This window comes from Oncorhynchus mykiss, chromosome 17, assembly GCF_013265735.2.
Source record: "Oncorhynchus mykiss isolate Arlee chromosome 17, USDA_OmykA_1.1, whole genome shotgun sequence".
NCBI classification, from domain to species: Eukaryota; Metazoa; Chordata; class Actinopteri; order Salmoniformes; family Salmonidae; genus Oncorhynchus; species Oncorhynchus mykiss.
Genome location: NC_048581.1, coordinates 63601989 through 63620193, shown reverse-complemented (window position 1 = coordinate 63620193; position 18205 = coordinate 63601989). Strand labels below are relative to the sequence as shown.

The 18205-nt window shown below is 43.4% G+C and overlaps 1 protein-coding gene across 1 annotated transcript in view; it reads left to right on the top strand.

Annotated features, from left to right (window-relative positions):
• Positions 1–18205, top strand: part of LOC110494352 (S-adenosylhomocysteine hydrolase-like protein 1) — a 58709-nt gene that overhangs the window by 21347 nt on the left and 19157 nt on the right. Inside the window, exons 2-4 of the mRNA XM_021569325.2 lie at positions 14195–14306; positions 14392–14535; positions 16653–16753. Coding sequence (XP_021425000.2) covers positions 14195–14306; positions 14392–14535; positions 16653–16753 — 357 coding nt within the window. The remainder of the gene's footprint in view (positions 1–14194; positions 14307–14391; positions 14536–16652; positions 16754–18205) is intronic.

Below are 18205 nucleotides of genomic sequence, written 5' to 3'. Positions count from 1 at the left end.
TGAGCCATCCAATAAACGGGCCATGCTCATGAAGAAACAATTATCGCCCTCCCTCATCTTAAACGGCACTGACCGCCACTGGTATAGGAATATGGTGGAATGATATTACACAGGCTCTGCCGCATGTGGCAGGGGCTCCAGTCCATTACGGATTACAAAGGAAGAACCAGGCATGATCTGCCCAATGATGCCTTCTACCAAACGAACTCAATGCATTTTATGCATGCGTCGACAATAAACACTGTGGTGTGTGTGAAGGCCCCACCGACCCAGAGGGCTGGGTGATCTTGCTCTCCAAGGCCGACTTGAGTAAGGGCTTTAATCAGGTCAACACTCGCAAGGCCACAGGGCCCGATTGTATTCCGGAGCACGTTCTCAGAGCATGCACAGAACAGCTGGCAGGCATATTACCAGCCATTTTCATCCTCTCCTTGTCCCAGTCTGTAATCCCCACATGTTTTAAACTGACCACCATCATTCTTGTTCCAAAGAACTTGTAAGGCTTCATGCCACAATGACTCCCGCCCTGTAGGACTCACATCTGTAATCAGGCACACATCAACTCCATCATCCCAGACACCCTAGACCCACAATTTGCATTCCCACCCAACAGATTGATAGACGACACAATCTCAATTGCACTCCACATTGCCCTCACCCAACTAGATAAGAGGAATAGCTATGCGAGTATGCTGTTCGTTGACTACAGCTCAGCGTTCAACACCATTATCCCCTCCAAGGTTGTCACCAAGCTTAGGACCCTGGGACTGAACACCTCCCTCTGCAACTGGATCCTGGACTGTCGGACCGTCTCCAAATGGTGAGGGTAAGCAACATCACCCCTGCCATGTTGGCCCTCAACACGGGGGCCCAACAGGGATGTGTGCTTAGTTCCCTCCTATACTCCCTGTTCACCCACGACTGTGTGACCACGCACGACTCCAACAACTCCAACAACAACCTCTCCATCAACATCACTAATGCAAAGGAGCTGATCGTGGACGACAGGAAATGGTGGGGGGTGGCACGCCCCCATCCACATTGCTGGGGCTGTAGTGGAGTGTGTCGAGAGCTTCAAGTTCCTTGGTGTCCAAATCAAAAAGGACTTAAAATGGTTCACATACATGCACAAAGTAGTGACGAAGGCGCTGGTTCTACAGCTGCACCATTGAGAGAATCTTGACTTGCTGCATCACTGCTCGGTGTATGGTAACAGTACTGTCCTCGATCACATGGTGATACAGAGGGTGGTGTGGACAGCCAGGTACATCACTAGGGCCGAGCTCCCTGACATCCAGGACCCCTTTCAGGCAGTGTGAAAGGAAGCCCTGGAAAATTGTTAGACTAAAGCCATAAACTCTTTGGGCAAGGGGTACCGGTGACTCCACACACACTCGCACACTCTGAAATACAATCATCATATACGTTATGCTGCTACTACTCTATCAGATATCCCGATGCCTTGTCACCATACTCCTATACATATCTACCTCTATCACTCCAGTATCCTTGCACATTGTCATTATGGTATTGGAACCCACCCTGTATATAGCTTCTTACTTTCTCTTGTTTTTCTTATTTTTATTTGTGTGTTTTTGTTGTACCTTGTTATTTTTTGTACGATATTGATTACTCCATTGTTGGGTTTTGAGCTTGCAAGAAAGGCATTTTACTGTACTTGTGCACGTGACATAAAAAATGTGTTAACATGACTTGAAATTAAAGCAACTCTAGGGGACGGAGGTAGCAAGTCTTGTGTATGCCAAGTAGTAAAACGGACACATAGTCACCTCAGCATCACACGCTTACACATACTGTATACCTTTACAACAACGCACGGACCAAGAAAACAATCAATCTCTTTGTACACAGTGCTCTGGCAGAGTGCCTCTGTACTTTGAGCCCGGGTTCTTTTCAATGCTGAGACTGTGTTCTGTTTCAGTTGTGGCTTAATTTAAGAAAGGATTGAGCTTGTGCACAGCGTTCCAAAGTAAATGCAAAAACCTCCCAATCCATCCCTCTAAGGACTCACATTGGAGGAGGATAGAGTTATAGCTACTGCTGTTTGCAAGGAATTGATCTCAAATCTCAGTTTCTGAGCATGCAAGCTCCCTGGTTCTTGGTTAAAACAGAAAGAAAAAGCTTTTGGTTTGGGAATCAGTGTCCTGCAGGCACAAAATGTGATACGAGCACAACATGTGCTGACAGTGGTAGATACAATCAAAGCAAACATTTCCATTGGTGATTCTGTATAACCTGTCACTATCCACCCAGGTCCTCACCTGCATGACATGTGGAGGTATGTGCATTCAACCAGAACTGTGTGACCCAGACTCAACCTTCAGGAATAGGTTGCTACCGCTGGAATTTATGGGAACACTGCCAACTTGGCACTTGTCCTGCCTCTAGACAGCAAAACCAAAACTAAACTTAAGAAATCAATGCTCACTATTATACTGTTTGTGTCAGACACCCTAAGTAATGTGTGGGCTGCAAATATTAAGGATGTCCTTTGTTTGCAGGTGTCTGTGGCTCGGTGTATGTCTGTTTGTAGTCTCTAAAAAGGTCCATCTGAGACAAGGGACCAAAGACAATTACATTAGCGGGGCGGCAGGTAGACTAGTGGTTAAAGTGTTGGACTTGTAACTGAAAGGTTGCAAGATCGAATCCCTGAGCTGACAAGGTAAACATCTGTCATTCTGCCCCTGAACAAGGCAGTTAACCCACTATTCCTAGGCTGTCATTGAAAATAAGAATTTGTTCTTAACTGACTTGCCTAGTTAAATGAAGGTAACATTTTAAATAATGCATAATGGACTAAATACCACTACAGTTTTCACCACTGTCAACTGAGTGTTAACCTTGAATAGAGATTTATCGATTGGATTTACATGTTTGCGCTTTGTCATGCCCTATAGAATCCATGTTGCGGAAAACGTGTGCGGAATCATGAAGAAAAACGGAATTCAACAGTGTAAAAAAGTGGATGGAACCTAGTAGGAAATCAACTAAAAGTGTTGAACTTAATAGAAAATGCATTAATTTGCCCAAGTTAATCATAAGACATATGAACTAAATGCATTAGTGATTTGTATTTTCCAACAACCTTCTGAAAATGTGTTCTTAACTGACTTGCCTAGATAAATAAATAAAAAATGTAAAACATTTCGGAAAGTATTCAGACCCCTTCCCCTTTTCCACATTTTGTTACGTTACAGCCTTATTTTAAAATAGATTAAATAAAAATAGTTCCTCAACAATCTACACACAATCCCATAATGACAAAGTTTTTGGAAATGTTAGTACATTTTATAATACGAAATGTAAAAAACGTATTTACATAAGTATTCAGCCCCTTTGCTATGAGACTCGAAATTGAGCTCCGGTGCATCCTGTTTCTATTGATCATCCTTGATGTTTCTACAACTTGATTTGAGTCCACCTGTGGGAAATTCAATTGATTGGACATGATTTTGAAAGGTACACACCTGTCTATATAAAGTCCCACAGTTGACAGTGCATGTCCGAGCAAAAACCAAGCCATGAGGTCAAAGAAATTGTCCGTAGAGCTCAGAGACAGGATTATGTCGAGGCACAGATCTGGGGAAGGGTACCAAAGTTCCACTGTGGGGTTGGGAGAACCTTCCAGAAGGACAGAGAAACATCTCTGCACTACTCCACCAATCGGGCCTTTATGGTAGAGTGACCAGACGGAATTCACTCCTCAGCACATGACAGCCTGCTTGAAGTTTGCAAAACGCCACCTAAATAATTCCCGAAACCATGATAAACAAATTATCTAGTCTGATGAAACCAAGATTGAACTATTTGGCCTGAATGCCAAGTGTCATGTCTGGAGGAAACCAGGCACCGCTCATCACCTGGTCAATACCATCCCTACGGTGAAGCATGGTGGTGGCAGAATCATGCTGTGGGGATGCTTTTCAGGGCCTTGGAGACTATTCAGGATCAAGGGGAAACATGAATGGAGCAAAGTACAGAGATCCTTGATAAACCTGCTCCAGAGCGCATAGGATCTCAGACTGGGTGCGAAGGTTCACCTTCCAACAGGACAACGACCCTAAGCACACAGCCAAGACAACACAGGCTTTGGGACAAGTCTCTGAATGTCCATGAGTGGCCCAGCCAGACCCCGGACTTGAACCCGATCTAACATCTCTGGAGAGACCTGCAAATAGCTGTGCAGTGACGCTCCCCATCCAACCTGACATAGCTTGAGAGGATCTGCAGAGAAGAATGGGAGAAACTCCCCAAATACAGGTGTGCCACGCTTATGGCGTCATACCCAAGAAGACTTAAGGCTGTAATCGCTGCCAAAAGTGCTTCAACAAAGTACTGAGTAAAGGGTCTGAATACTTAGGTAAATGTGATATTTTTATTTGATTTTTAATACATTTGCAAAAATGTCTAAACCTGTTCTTGCTTTGTCATTATGGGGTATTGTGTGTAGATTGATGCGGGGAAACTATTTAATCTAGTTTGGAATAAGGCTGTAACGAAAACTAAATGTGGGAAAAGTGAATGGGTCTGAATAGATTCTAAATGCGCTGTAGATGGTAAGTAACACTTTCCCAAAAACCTTCTCAAATAAATGTTAACTACAAAGTAACCTATTCCTAGCTGGCAGAATTATAGCATGATTCTTTGCGTCAAGCCATTGGCCATTTGGTTAGCAAACTCTGCAATCACATGAGTGCTACAGGAACACCGCTAACCAAACAACAGACTCTGGCTGGTGTACACTTGCATTAAAGGGTCATTTTTCCCCAGAACTCAAGTGGTCTCCTGGTGTGTTTTAGGCATTGTTGTGGACTTAGAATGTCCAATTTGGTTGTTTTTCTATTTAAAAAGTCAGATTTTTTGAGAGTGAAATCCTAAAAACCAGAAATGGAAACCTGGAAAACTAAATGAAGAAAATGGAATTTGGGGAAAATGTTTTTATTTTCTAGGCCCTACCTATTGGTACTTTATCCTCTATACCGACACAATTGTTTGGGGAATGTTTTTGTGCAAAATGGTTAGAGCAATTTGCCATTGATGAGTGAAAATCAAACAAGACCTTGGTCTGAAGTTCATTAATGGTCCCACTGCCCTCTGGCATGCTAACATTCAGTACATATCCAGCGTCCCTCTCTGGCCTCCAGCCGCCCTCTCCCTCTCGTCCCTCTCTGGCCTCCAGCCGCCCTCTCCCCTCCAGCTGCAGTTTAACATGCTAATGTTCTCACTGGATTCTTCAAATACTGGGGAGATTATCCCACATTAACCTCTGGCTCTGTTTAGACTTCCCCAGTAACTGCATGTAGAATGAAGAGTGGGTCAGCCAAGCATGTCTTGGCTATGAGAGGGGTCACTGCCAATGAGAGATCTATTAGGTCAAATCACTGCACTCTATATTCTTCTGTAAACTGGTAATCTCTGTATTTCCATCACAAGACCCACTGGTTGATGATTATTTATAAAACCCTCTTAGGTCTCACTTCCCCCCTTTCTGAGATATCTACTGCAGCCCTCATCCTCTACAAACAACACCCGTTCTGCCAGTCACACTCTGTTAAAGGTCCCCAAAGCACACACATCCCTGGGTCACTCGTCTTTTCATTTTGCTGCAGCTAGCGACTGGAACGAGCTGCAACAAACACTCAAACTGGACAGTTTCATCTCAATCTCTTCATTCAAAGATTCAATCATGGACACTCTTACTGACAGTTGTGGCTGCTTTGCGTGATGTATTGTTGCCTCTACCTTCTTGCCCTTTGTGCTGTTGTCTGTGCCCAATAATGTTTGTACCATGTTGTTGTGTTGCTAACTTGCTTCCATGCTGTGTTGTCATGTGTTGCTGCCATCCTATGTTGTTGTCTTTAGGTCTCTCTTTATGTTGTTGTCTCTCTTGTCGTGATGTGTGTTTTTGTCCTATATTTTTATTTTTAATCCCAGCCCCTGTCCCCGCAGGAGGCCTTTTGGTAGGTAGGCCGTCATTATAAAATTAGAATTTGTTCTTAACTGACTTTCCTAGTTAAATAAAGGTTAAAATAATACAAATATCAAAATATTAAGGTTGTAGTTTTCTAAACACTGGGAGCTATCAAAGACCCAAGAAGCTATAGGACCTTTTTTGCTAAGCATAGGCTATTTGTGTTCATCCTGAGCAGAAAGAGGTTTATATCTTAGCATTGTTGTGTTGTGTGACATGGGTGATGTTTTATTTTGTCATGATTCATAACACATTACCTGGAATTGTGACACCACCAGCACACATGCACAATCCCTGTGATGAACCAGGTGTTTCTCATGTGAATCTGGGTTTTGTTATTTAAATATTTGTTGTTTTTTTTCTTCCGTTTTTTCTTCAACTTTAGTTTCAATTAGTTTTCAGACTTGATTTACTAGTTTTTATTTATACTGAACAACAATATAAATGCAACATGCAACAATTTCAATGATTTTACAGAGATACCATTCATATAAGGAAATTGGTCAATTTAAATAAATACATTAGGCCCTAATCTATGTATTTCACATGACTGGGCAGGGGCGCGGCAATGGGTGTGCCTGGGAAGGCATAGGCCCACCCACTTGGGATCCAGGCCCACCCACTGGGGCTCAAGTACCCGGCCAATCAGAACAAGTTTTTCCCCACAAGGGCTTTATTACAGATAGAAATACTCCTCAGTTTCATCAGCTGTCCAGGTGGCCGGTCTCAGACGATCCCGCAAGTAAAGAAGCCGGATGTGGAGGTCCTGGTCTGGTGTGGTTACATGTGGTCTACTGCCAAATTCTCTAAAATGACATTGTAGGCAGCTTATGGTAGAGAAATTAACATTCAATTACCTGGCAACAGCTCTGGTGGACATTGCTGCAGTCGGCATGTCAATTGCACTCTCCCTCAGCTTGAGACATCTGTGGAATTGTGTTGTGTGACAAAACTGCACATTTTAGAGTGGCCTTTTTACTGTCCCCAGCACAAGGTGCACCTGTGTAATGATCATGCTGTTTAATCAGCTTCTTGTTATGCTGCGGCTGTCAGGTGGATGGATTATATTGGCAAAATGTTCACTAACAGGGATGTAAACACATTTGTGCACAAAATGTGAGCGAAATAATCTTTTTGTACATATGGAACATTTCGGGGATATTTTATTTCAGCTCATGAAACAGGGGTCAAACACTTTACCTGTTGCTTATATATTTTTGTTTAGTATACTTTGTTTGATTTAAAAACATTTAATTACATGTTTTTATTTAGTTTTAGTGTTGGGGACAGAAAGTAGCCATGCGTGGGAGGCTAAGAGCCATTTGTAGGCCTATGTTTTGTTTTTTGTGGGGTGGGTGTCACTTCGTGCCACTGGGGAGCAGTAATATATAAGGTGATGGACCATAGACTTGGATAGACAGAACATCTGTATCTGTGTCATGATGGCGTCTGTGAGAGCATGGGCAGCGCCATTGAGACCATCTCCATCTTGAAATAGCCAATTTCCTTCTTCACAAGTAAAACTCATTGGCTGATGACCCTGCTGTCATAAATACAACCGGGTCATCAGTTCATGCCAAACGGGTCAGGAGGGATTAGCCAATGAAGTTGGAGGTCCCGCCCAGTTGACTAAATCAAAATGGTGACAGTTCTCAATGCTGCTGACCATGCTAGCACAGGCTTTTGGACACTAATGGTTTCCTAACCCTCTTCTAGGCCCCCCCAGACGTTTCACATTTTTGTTTTAACCTTAAACTGGCACACCTGACTCAATTAGTCCTCAAGCCTTTGACTAATTGAAGTGTGCAAGTTTAGGGTGAAAACAAAAATGTGCAACGTCTGCGGGGGGCCTGAGGAGAGGGTTGTTGAAACCCTGCTAGAGGACTCCATATATCTTCATGGCCAGGACATACAGCACCAGTCAAAAGTTTGGACATACCTACTCATTCAAGGGTTTTTCTTTATTTTGACTTTTTTCTACATTGTAGAATAATAGTGAAGTCATCAAACTATGAAATAGCGCACATGTAATCATGTAGTTACCTAAAAAGTGTTTAATAAATCAAAAGATATTTTAGAATCTTCAAGTAGCCACCCTTTTGCCTTAATGACAGCTTTGCACACTCTTGGCATTCTCTCAATCAGCTTCATGAGGTAATCACCTGGAATGCATTTCAATTAACAGGTGTGCCTTGTTAAAAGTTAATTTGTAGAATTTCTTCTTAATGCGTTTGAGCCCATCACTTGTGTTGTGACAAGGTAGAGGTGGTATACAGAAGAGGGCCCTATTTGATAGAAGACCAAGTCCATATTATGGCAAGAACAGCTCAAATAAGCAAAGAGAAACATTCCATCATAACTTTAAGACATGATGGTCAGTCAATAGGGAACATTTTCAATAACTTTTAAATTTTCTTCAAGTGCAGTTGCAAAAACCATCAAGCGCTATGATGACTGGCTCTCATGAGGACCGTCATAGGAAAGGAAGACCCAGTTACCTCTGCTGCAGAGGATAAGTTCATTAGAATTACCAGCCTCAGAAATTGCAGCCTCTGTGGTGCCCCGATCCCGCAGCTGAATCAACTTTAGGAGGCGGTCCTGGTGCTTGCTGGACTTTCTTGGGTGCCCTGAATCCTTCTTCACAACAATTGAACCCCTCTCCTTGAAGTTCTCGATGATCCGATAAATGGTTGATGGCTGGTCCTTTTGTGGCAGGGCTGAAATGCAGTGGAAATGTTTTTGGGGGATTCAGTTCATTTGCAAGGCAAAGAGGGACTTTGCAATTAATTGCAATCCATCTGATCACTCTTCATAAAATTCTGGAATATATGCAAATTTCCGTCAAACAAACTGAAGCAGCAGACTTTGTGAAAAATGTATATTTGTGTCATTCTCAAAACTTTTGGCCACGACTGTACATCCCTTAAGAAAATATTGTAATTTTTACTCCATACATTTTCCTTGATGCCCAAAAGTACTCTTTACATTTTGAATGCTTAGCAGGACAGGAAAATAGTCAAATTCATGCACTTATCAACCGAACATCCCTGGTCATCCCTACTGCCTCTGATCTGGCGGACTCACTAAACACACATGCTTCATGTGTAAATTATGTCTGAATATTGGGAGTGTGCACGTGGCTTTCTGTAAATAAAATAAAAAAACAAGAAAATGCCATCTGGTTTGCTTAATATAAGGAATTTGAAATTATTTAGACTTACTTTTGATACGTTAGTATATTTTAAACCAAATACTTTTAGACTTTTACTCAAGTAGAATTTTACTGGGTGACTTTTACATGAGTCATTTTCTATTAAGGTATCTTTACTTTTCCTCAAGTATGATAGTTGGGTACTTTTTCCACCACTGTCAGTATAAACTGACCATCCTACCGATCCTCGACTTCGGTGATGTCATCTATAAAATAGCCTCCAACACTCTACTCAACAAACTGGATGCAGTCTATCACAGTGCCATCCGTTTTGTCACCAAAGCTCCATACACTACCCACCATTGCGACCTGTACGCTCTCGTTGGTTGGCCCTCGCTTCATACTCGTTGCCAAACCCACTGGCTACAGGTTATCTACAAGTCTCTGGTAGGTAAAGCGCCGCCTTATCTCAGCTCACTGGTCACCATAGCAGCACCCACTCGTAGCACGCGCTCCAGCAGGTATATCTCACTGGTCACCCCCAAAGCCAATTCCTCCTTTGGTCGTCTTTCGTTCCAGTTCTCTGCTGCCCATGACTGGAACGAATTGCAAAAATCTCTGAAGCTGGAGACTCACATCTCCCTCACTAGCTTTAAGCACCAGCTATCAGAGCATTTTACAGATCACTGCACCTGTACTTAGCCTATCTGTAAACAGCCCATCTAGCTACCTACCTCATCCCCATACTGGTATTTGTTTATTTATTTTGCTCCTTTGCACCCCAGTATCTCTACCTGCACATTCATCTTCTGCCGATCTACCATTCCAGTGTTTAATTGTTATATTGTAAATACTTCGCCACCATGGCCTATTTATTTCCTTAACTTACCTCATTTGCACTCACTGTAATATAGACTTTTTGTTTTCTTTTGTTCTACTGTATTATTGACTGTATGTTTTGTTTATTCCATGTGTAACTCTGTGTTGTTGTATATGTTGAATTGCTACGCTTTAACTTGGCCAGGTAGAAGTTGCAAATGACAACTTGTTCTCAACTAGCCTACCTGGTTAAATAAAGGTGAAATAAATAATTTATTTTTTAAAATACATGCGCAGCGCTTACGCAGTGACTTCAGTAGGACCTGTGCCAACTGTTTTGCAACACTAGTTCACTGCAAGTGTTCCTCAAGTTTAAAAATGCACAGCACCACATAAGACAGCAACTAGCTGTCAGTTTGAAGTTGGTCGTTGAGGACTTCGAACGACTCCAACAACTTCAGAAGCTGCTCTAGCTTGGCCCAGTCACGCTCCGTGCTTGCCCTCAGATTCCTTCCCTTTTATCTAGTGATAGTGATGCACAAGCTAGACCTATTTGAAACCTCGGCATCTACTGGCAATATTTACCCGTCATATTCAGAAGCTCGAAAACCCCATTCGAAATAAAGCTTAAACCCCATTTTTAGATTTTTTTTATGTTTAAAAGGAAAAAAATAAACAATTTGATGGTTTTATTTTAGTTTGTTTTAAAGACAACGATAATCGTTTCGGCATAGTTTGTTTTTTATTTCTATTTCAGTTTACTAACATTTTTCCAGTTTTTTTTTCAGTTTCAGTTTTTGTTAACTACAATAACCTTGAAGAATTACTTCTTACCTCAGTGAGCCACGAAATTCCTAGTTTTGAAGAACTTTACTGGAAGCTGTGCCACGACATTTTCCACCGCATGGGCCAGCCCCCTAGCAATTCGAGTTCTTGCTAATGAGTTTCAACCCCTTGTCATTTGAGTGACTGCTAGTAAGATGCATACACAGCAGAGCAAGAGAGCGCAATGATGTGGTGCACATATGTAGTACACCATTATCGGGTACCACTTTTGGCTCGTGAGTGCTACTTTCATAACTACTGGCTAAAAAGTATACAAAAGCACCAGAGAATCTCTGAATCTCACCAGATAATCTCTTTAACCCATTTTTATTTCTAGTGTATAGCAGGGCTCTCCAACCCTGTTTCTGGGTTTTTGTTTCAACACCAGTTGTAACCAACTTCATTCGGTTTATCAACCATCTGATTATTTTAATCCGGTGCGCAAGATTAGGATTGGAACAAAAACCTACGGGATGGTAGCTCTCCAGGAAAAAGGTTGGAGAGTCCTGCTTTATAGGCCTATTTCTTGTTCCTCAAAAACTATAAAACTGGCCAACTGGACACACCATGGAAATTGTACTTGGAATAATAGCCTTGCCAGTTCAGTGGAACTCTTATTTCTATGCTAAGCCTCTTCTAAGGTGCAAGATGTCACACACCACTAAAGATGGCTTTTGAACTTTTGAAGTTCCTCTGATCTGGCAAGGTGTAACGATCTGGGTGTAGTGGGTGCAAAGTCAGGAGCAGGAAACAGAGAGTTCAAGGAAGTGCTCTTTAATGCACACACGGCGAACATAGGCCACCCCACAAAACACTGGGCGCTCACAAAAACAAATGCCCCAAACACAGGGACTAAAACAGTCCAGCAAAACCCGCGAACAGGAAAAAACATGTTAGTCTCAAACATGCACAAATGTCACACAAACAATCCCGCACAAAGAACAGGCGGGCCGGCTGGCTAATAAAGCCCAACTAATCACCACAGTACATAACAGGTGTAACCAATGAACAGGCAAGGAGGGGGAGGAAAGAATCAGTGGCAGCTAGTAGGCCGGCGACGACGACCGGAACGGGAAGGAGTCGTGACGCGGTGTCAGCGCGCGGCTCCAGCAGCGCGCTGACACCGGCCTCGAGGTTGACCCGGAGGGCGAGGGGCAGGGCGATCCGGATGGAGGCGATGGAAATCCCTCAACATTGACGGATCCAAAATGTCCCCCACCGGTACCCAGCACCTCTCCTGCGGACCGTACCCCTCCCAGTCCACGAGGTACTGCAGGCCCCTCACCCGGTGTCTCGAGTCCAGAATGGCCCGTATTGTGTATGCCGGGGACCCCTCAATGTCCAGAGGGGGAGGAGGCAGGTCCGGCACCTCACCGTCCTGTAGGGGACCAGCTACCACCGGCCTGAGGAGAGACACATGAAACGAGGGGTTAATGCGATAATAGGAAGGGAGTTGTAATCGATAACACACCTCGTTTATTCTCCTCAGGACTTGGAAGGGCCCTGCACACTGCGGCCCCAGTTTCCGGCAGGGCAAGCGGAGGGGTAGGTTTCGGGTCGAGAACCAGACCCTGTCCCCCGGTATAAACACGGGTGCCTCACTGCGGTGGCGGTCAGCACTCCTTTTCTGCCGTCCACTGGCTTGTTGGAGGGATTCCTGGATGTCCCTCCTGGTCTCCTTGGAGCGCTGCACCCATTCCTCCACCGCAGGAGCCTCGGTCTGGCTCGGATGCCATGGTGCCAGGACCGGCTGGTACCCCAACACACACTGAAATGGGGACACGTTAGTAGAGGAGTGGCGTAGTGAGTTCTGGGCCACCTCAGCCCAGGTGATGTATCTCGCCCACTCCCCTGGCTGGTCCTGGCAATACGACCGCAGAAACCTACCCACCTTCTGGTTCACTCTCTCCACCTGCCCATTACTCTCGGGGTGATAACTGGAGGTCAGGCTGACCGAGACCCCCAGACGCTCCATGAACGCCCTCCATACCCGGGACGTGAATTGGGGACCCCGATCAGAGACGATGTCCTCCGGCACCCCGTAGTGCCGGAAGACGTGGGTGAATAATGCCTCCACAGTCTGTAGGGCTGTAGGGAGACCGGGCAACGGGAGGAGACGGCAGGACTTAGAGAACCGATCCACAATCATCAAACCGTAGTGTTCCCCTGAGACGGGGGGAGATCGCTGGAATGAGCTTCCTCGAGAAGAAAGCGCAGGGGCGGAGTTTTGGTGGCGTACCCGAGCGCTGTGATAGCACGGCACCCACCCCAGCCTCGGACACGTCCACCTCCACTATGAATGCTAGAGAGGGGTCCGGGTGCGCCAACACGGGTGCATCCGTAAACAGTGCCTTCAACCTGTTGAAAGCTCTGTCCGCCTCTGCTGACCACCGCAAACGCACCAGGCCCCCCTTCAGCAGTGAGGTAATGGGAGCCGCTACTTGGCCAAAACCCCGGATAAACCTCCGGTAGTAGTTGGCAAAACCCCAAAACTGCTGCACCTCCTTTACCGTGGTCGGCCAATTACGCACGGCCTTAATGTGGTCACATTCCATCACCACCCCCGAGGTGGAAATGCAATAACCCTGGAAGGAGACGGCTCGTTTGGAGAACACACACTTCTCAGCCTTGACCTATAGGTCATGCTCCAGCAGTATACCAAGCACCTTGCATACCAGAGACACATGCGCGGCGCTGGTGGCTGAGTAGATCAGAATGTCATCGATATAAACAACCACTCCCTGCCCGTGCAGGTCCCTGAGAATCTCGTCTACAAAGGACCGCCGAGCGCCACCCAAACGGGAAGGGAAACCACCTTTGGTAGGAGTCGTGACACAAGGCTATTATTCCAAGTACAATTTCCATGGTTTGTCCAGTTGGCCAGTTTTATAGTTAGAAGTGACTTCACTTTTCAATTAACAGCAATATTTTGGGTTACATAACATGTTTATTTTGGATTCCATGCAATAAATATAGAAGCTCACCTTTTCAAGATAGAACACTGACACATATCAAGGTAATCCTAAGTAACTATCACACTTCACTCTCTCCTCTCCACTTTAAGACAAGGCTGCATGTAAACAAACTAGGCCACAAGCACATACCCAATTCAGCTCCAAAAGCACACCACAGTGGTTTATCTGTGAAAGCATTCAAAATTCTAGTGCTCTCTCAGAATAAGGAATCTGTTCATGTCTATCTCAAGGCTGACATACATATATACTACACCCCTGATGTACATATCTATTAGCAATGGAATACCTTTAGGCTACTGTTACATGGAAAGTATTGTTATTCTTATAGGTGTAGGGTGATTTCTTGAGACCAGATCTTCTAATCTTTTGATCCATGTTTCAAGTGAATTGAAGTTAGGGATGTATAAATTGTACTCTCTTTTGCTCCTTCAGCAAATCCAGTTTGTGGAAGACAAGCAAGAGTTCAGCAGGTTTCCTACCAAGGCAGGACGACGCTCCCTGTCTCGATCGATCTCTCAGTCATCCACCGACAGCTACAGTTCAGGTACTATACACACACAAGCACACAGCTATGAATGGATTGCTTGACCCCTTTCTTGCTGACCTTTCCTATCGGTCTGATTTCTCAGCTGCGTCCTACACGGACAGCTCTGACGATGAAACTTCACCACGGGACAAAATACAGGTCAATTCCAAGGGCACCAACGACTTCTGTGTGAAGAACATCAAACATGCCGAATTTGGTCGCCGCGAGATTGAGATTGCAGAACAAGGTAGGATAACATGGTTCTGTGACCTGTCACCTCTCACACAAAGAACAATACAAGACAATCAGTGACCAGTGATAAACGTCAACATCCCAAGGGTGCTCCCAGGTATAAGTAGTACTGGTTGTTGGTTATTTAAAGCATGTTCTTGAAATTTGCTGTCTTATGGCATGAATCTCTTAGGCGACTCAATGGGTAAGGGTCTTTGATCCTAGGTAATATCGGGAAATGTCAATTAAACCACTACTGGCGTCAATCAGGTTGCAATGAGCAACAAATACATTTCTGTGAACAAGGGACAGTAAAGTATATTTACATCTAAATATTGCTCTTGCCAGGACTTTGGGTCTGTTGCGCAGAAATGTACTAGAGTCTCACCCTCCAAGGCAAGGATTGGCCAAGTCAGATTGACAGAGACACTGATTGGAGGGGAGAGTCTGTCATAAGAAAGAACAGCATCGCTCAGTTCTGTGCATAACTGAAATACTCCAGCAGCTAGAGTCTAGCTTGTTATCTGTATTAAGATTGTTATGTATATTTAGATTGGTTGAGCTCAATCTGTCTGCAGATATGGCTTCTGCTCTTAAGAGATTCAGAAACGACTGCTGTGTCGTATTATTAGGCTTTTCTCTGGTTTCGCTGATCAGTCATTCGAAGTGCAACTACATCACATCAGAGAGAGAGAGAAACATAGTGAGCTCCAAAAGTGTTGGGACAGTGACACATTTTTTTGTTGTTTTGGCTCTGTACTCCAGACTTTGGATTTGAAATTATACAACAACTATAAGGTTAAAGTGTAGACTGTCAGCTTTAAGTTGGGTATTTTCAACTATTTAGAAATTACAGCACTTTTTGTCATTGGCCCCATTTTAGGGAACCAAAAGTATTGGGACAAATTCATGTGTATTAAAGTAGTAACATTTTTATTAGTTGGTCCCATATTCCTAGCACGTAATGATTACATCAAGCTTGTGACTCAAACTTGTTGGATGCATGATGAGTGAGAAAGTTAGAAACCCCCAAGATAGGCTAACCTCTCACCATTACAATAAGAGGGGATGTTAGCATTTTTTTTTGGGGGGGGGGGGGGTGTAGGATATTTATACCTCTAACTTTCTCCCTTATCATTATTCACAATTCATTCAGGATGGTCAGTAATCATGGTAGCATCCCACATTAATGGAGAAGTGTTTAGAAACATTATATTCTTATTTACAATAAAAGTGACTCCAGAATTATTATTCTTTACCATTCATTTCTATTGGGCACATAATAATCTGAAACACAACCAAAACAAATAGCGGAGTAGAGTCACAAACTTGATGTAGCATGCAATGACTATGAGTATGGGACCAAATACTTACCTATTAACTACTTTAATAAACATATAAGTAAATTTACTTTTGAACCCCTAAAATGGGGTGGGGGGGGAGCAAGAGACTATGTACAAAAAGTGCTGTAATTTCTAAATGGTTCACCCGGTATGGATGAAAATAACCTAAAATGAAAGCTGACAGTCTGCACTTTAACCCCATAGTCATTGTATAATTTCAAATCCATCCTTTGCTGGAAACGGGACATAATAAATTGAGCACTGGGATCAATTGTTACAGTGTAAGGATGAGTAAGTGTATTTTATTGGTGTCGCGTTGCAGCTTAATCTACACCCATAACACTGTCAGCACAATCTACACCCATAACACTGTCAGCACAACCTACACCCATAACACTGTCAGCACAATCTACACCCATAACACTGTCAGCACAATCTACACCCATAACACTGTCAGCACAACCCCAGAGCTTGATATGGAGTGTTCATCCTCTAATGAATTGGCAGGTTGCAGATGGCATTGCTTAGTTTAGGACATTTGATTTTATGGCGCTAAGAAGGTTCTGATGCAGGAAATTCTTTGAGACCCTCAATTATGAGAGATATTTGTGGGAAGGTCTTTATAGTCAGACCACTTTTCTGGTGTCTACTCTGAATGTGGCTATCACGTTTTGGGATCTCTTTCTCTCCCTCTCTCTCGCTCCATCTCCTTTGCTCTCTTTATCACCCCACTTTCTCACTCCCTTCTCTCTCTCTCTCTCTTGGTCGCTTGCTCGCTCTCTCCTCACAGATATGTCAGCATTAATCTCCCTCAGGAAGAGAGCCCAGGGAGAGAAGCCACTTGCTGGGGCTAAAATCGTTGGCTGCACTCACATCACTGCCCAGACTGCAGTAAGATAACTATCCCTGTCTTACCTATCATAATGCCAAGGCTACACGGGGGCATCTTTCTCCTAATGAAGTAGGATTTGAAGGTCACAGAGGCTTCTTCAGTAACCAAGTTCGCCCTGTTGTTTACACTAACTTACACTGTTTCCATTACCCAAGCTTTGCTGCAGTGAAATATCTCTCCCTTACTTAGGCTACAAACTCAAATATCAGTGCCATGACTGCAGTATGATCTTTCTTCCAACAGTATCTCTACTGTACCTAACCACCACTGCTCTGCTACATTTTGCTCTGTGACTAAAAATGATAGCTGGCTCATCTCATGACAGTCCATAAATAATGTACAGCGTCTCTAAAGCCTTGTTCACATTGGCGGTTTGAAGTGACTCGAATTCTATTTATTTGCATATCTGATTTGAATCTGTTCTTTTTCCTGAAGTCTGAACAGCCAAAAAGCACATGTAATCAGATATTTCAAGCCACATTTCAAACCACCTTCGTATCTGATTCCTGGCCATGTGACTTGTCTGAACAGTCAAATCTGATTTATTTGTCCTGAAGTGGTTTTTAGACTGTTATTCAGCATATCTTTTCGCTTGCTAGCTACTCTGACAATTTGACAAGAACATGTGGTAGCTAACTAACTAGCTAACTAGCTTAATTGTTTTCAAACAAATTAGTGAATGTGCTAGAAGCTTAACAGCTACCTAGTTGGCCGACTGCTGTGGCTTGCCAAAAATCTTATCCTTTGAGGCTTTAAAAGTGTTCTTTCCCTAGGATTTTGAACATTCAAAACAACTGGGAAATGTCCATGGCAGGCATTGTTGTCACCTTAGCCTGCTATATAACTTCTGAGTGATAGGAAGCACAAGCGCAACCACCAATCAGCCTACACCCCAGCACACTCACACATGTTGTTACTATGACAACTAGTGTAGCCTTGTTCACAAATGACTGCTCTCTGGACTCGCATCCGATTTGGTCACTTGTAACTTACTGTTTGGACAGTCAGTAGTCCAAAACATATTTGAAAAATAAAACTGATTTGAGCATTAAGTCCTGCAGCGTGAACAAGGCTTTATAACCTGTTAGTGTCTAAGATTTAATATATTGGTGCTGTTAATTTGCTATTATATATTTACAGTGTTAGTCAAAAGTTTGGACACAGCTACTCATTCAAGGGTTTTTAATCATTTTTTACTATTTTCTACATTACATGTAGAATAATAGTAAAGACATCAAAACTATGAAATAACACATGGAATTATGTAGTAAGCAGAAAAGTGTTAAACAAATCAAAATATATTTTCTATTTTAGATTCTTCAAAGTAGCCACCCTTTACCTTTGAACACAGCTTTGCACACGCTTGACATTTTCCCAACCAGCTTCACCTGGAATGCTTTTCCAACAGTCTTGAAGGAGTTCCCACATATGTTGAGCACTTGTTGGCTGCT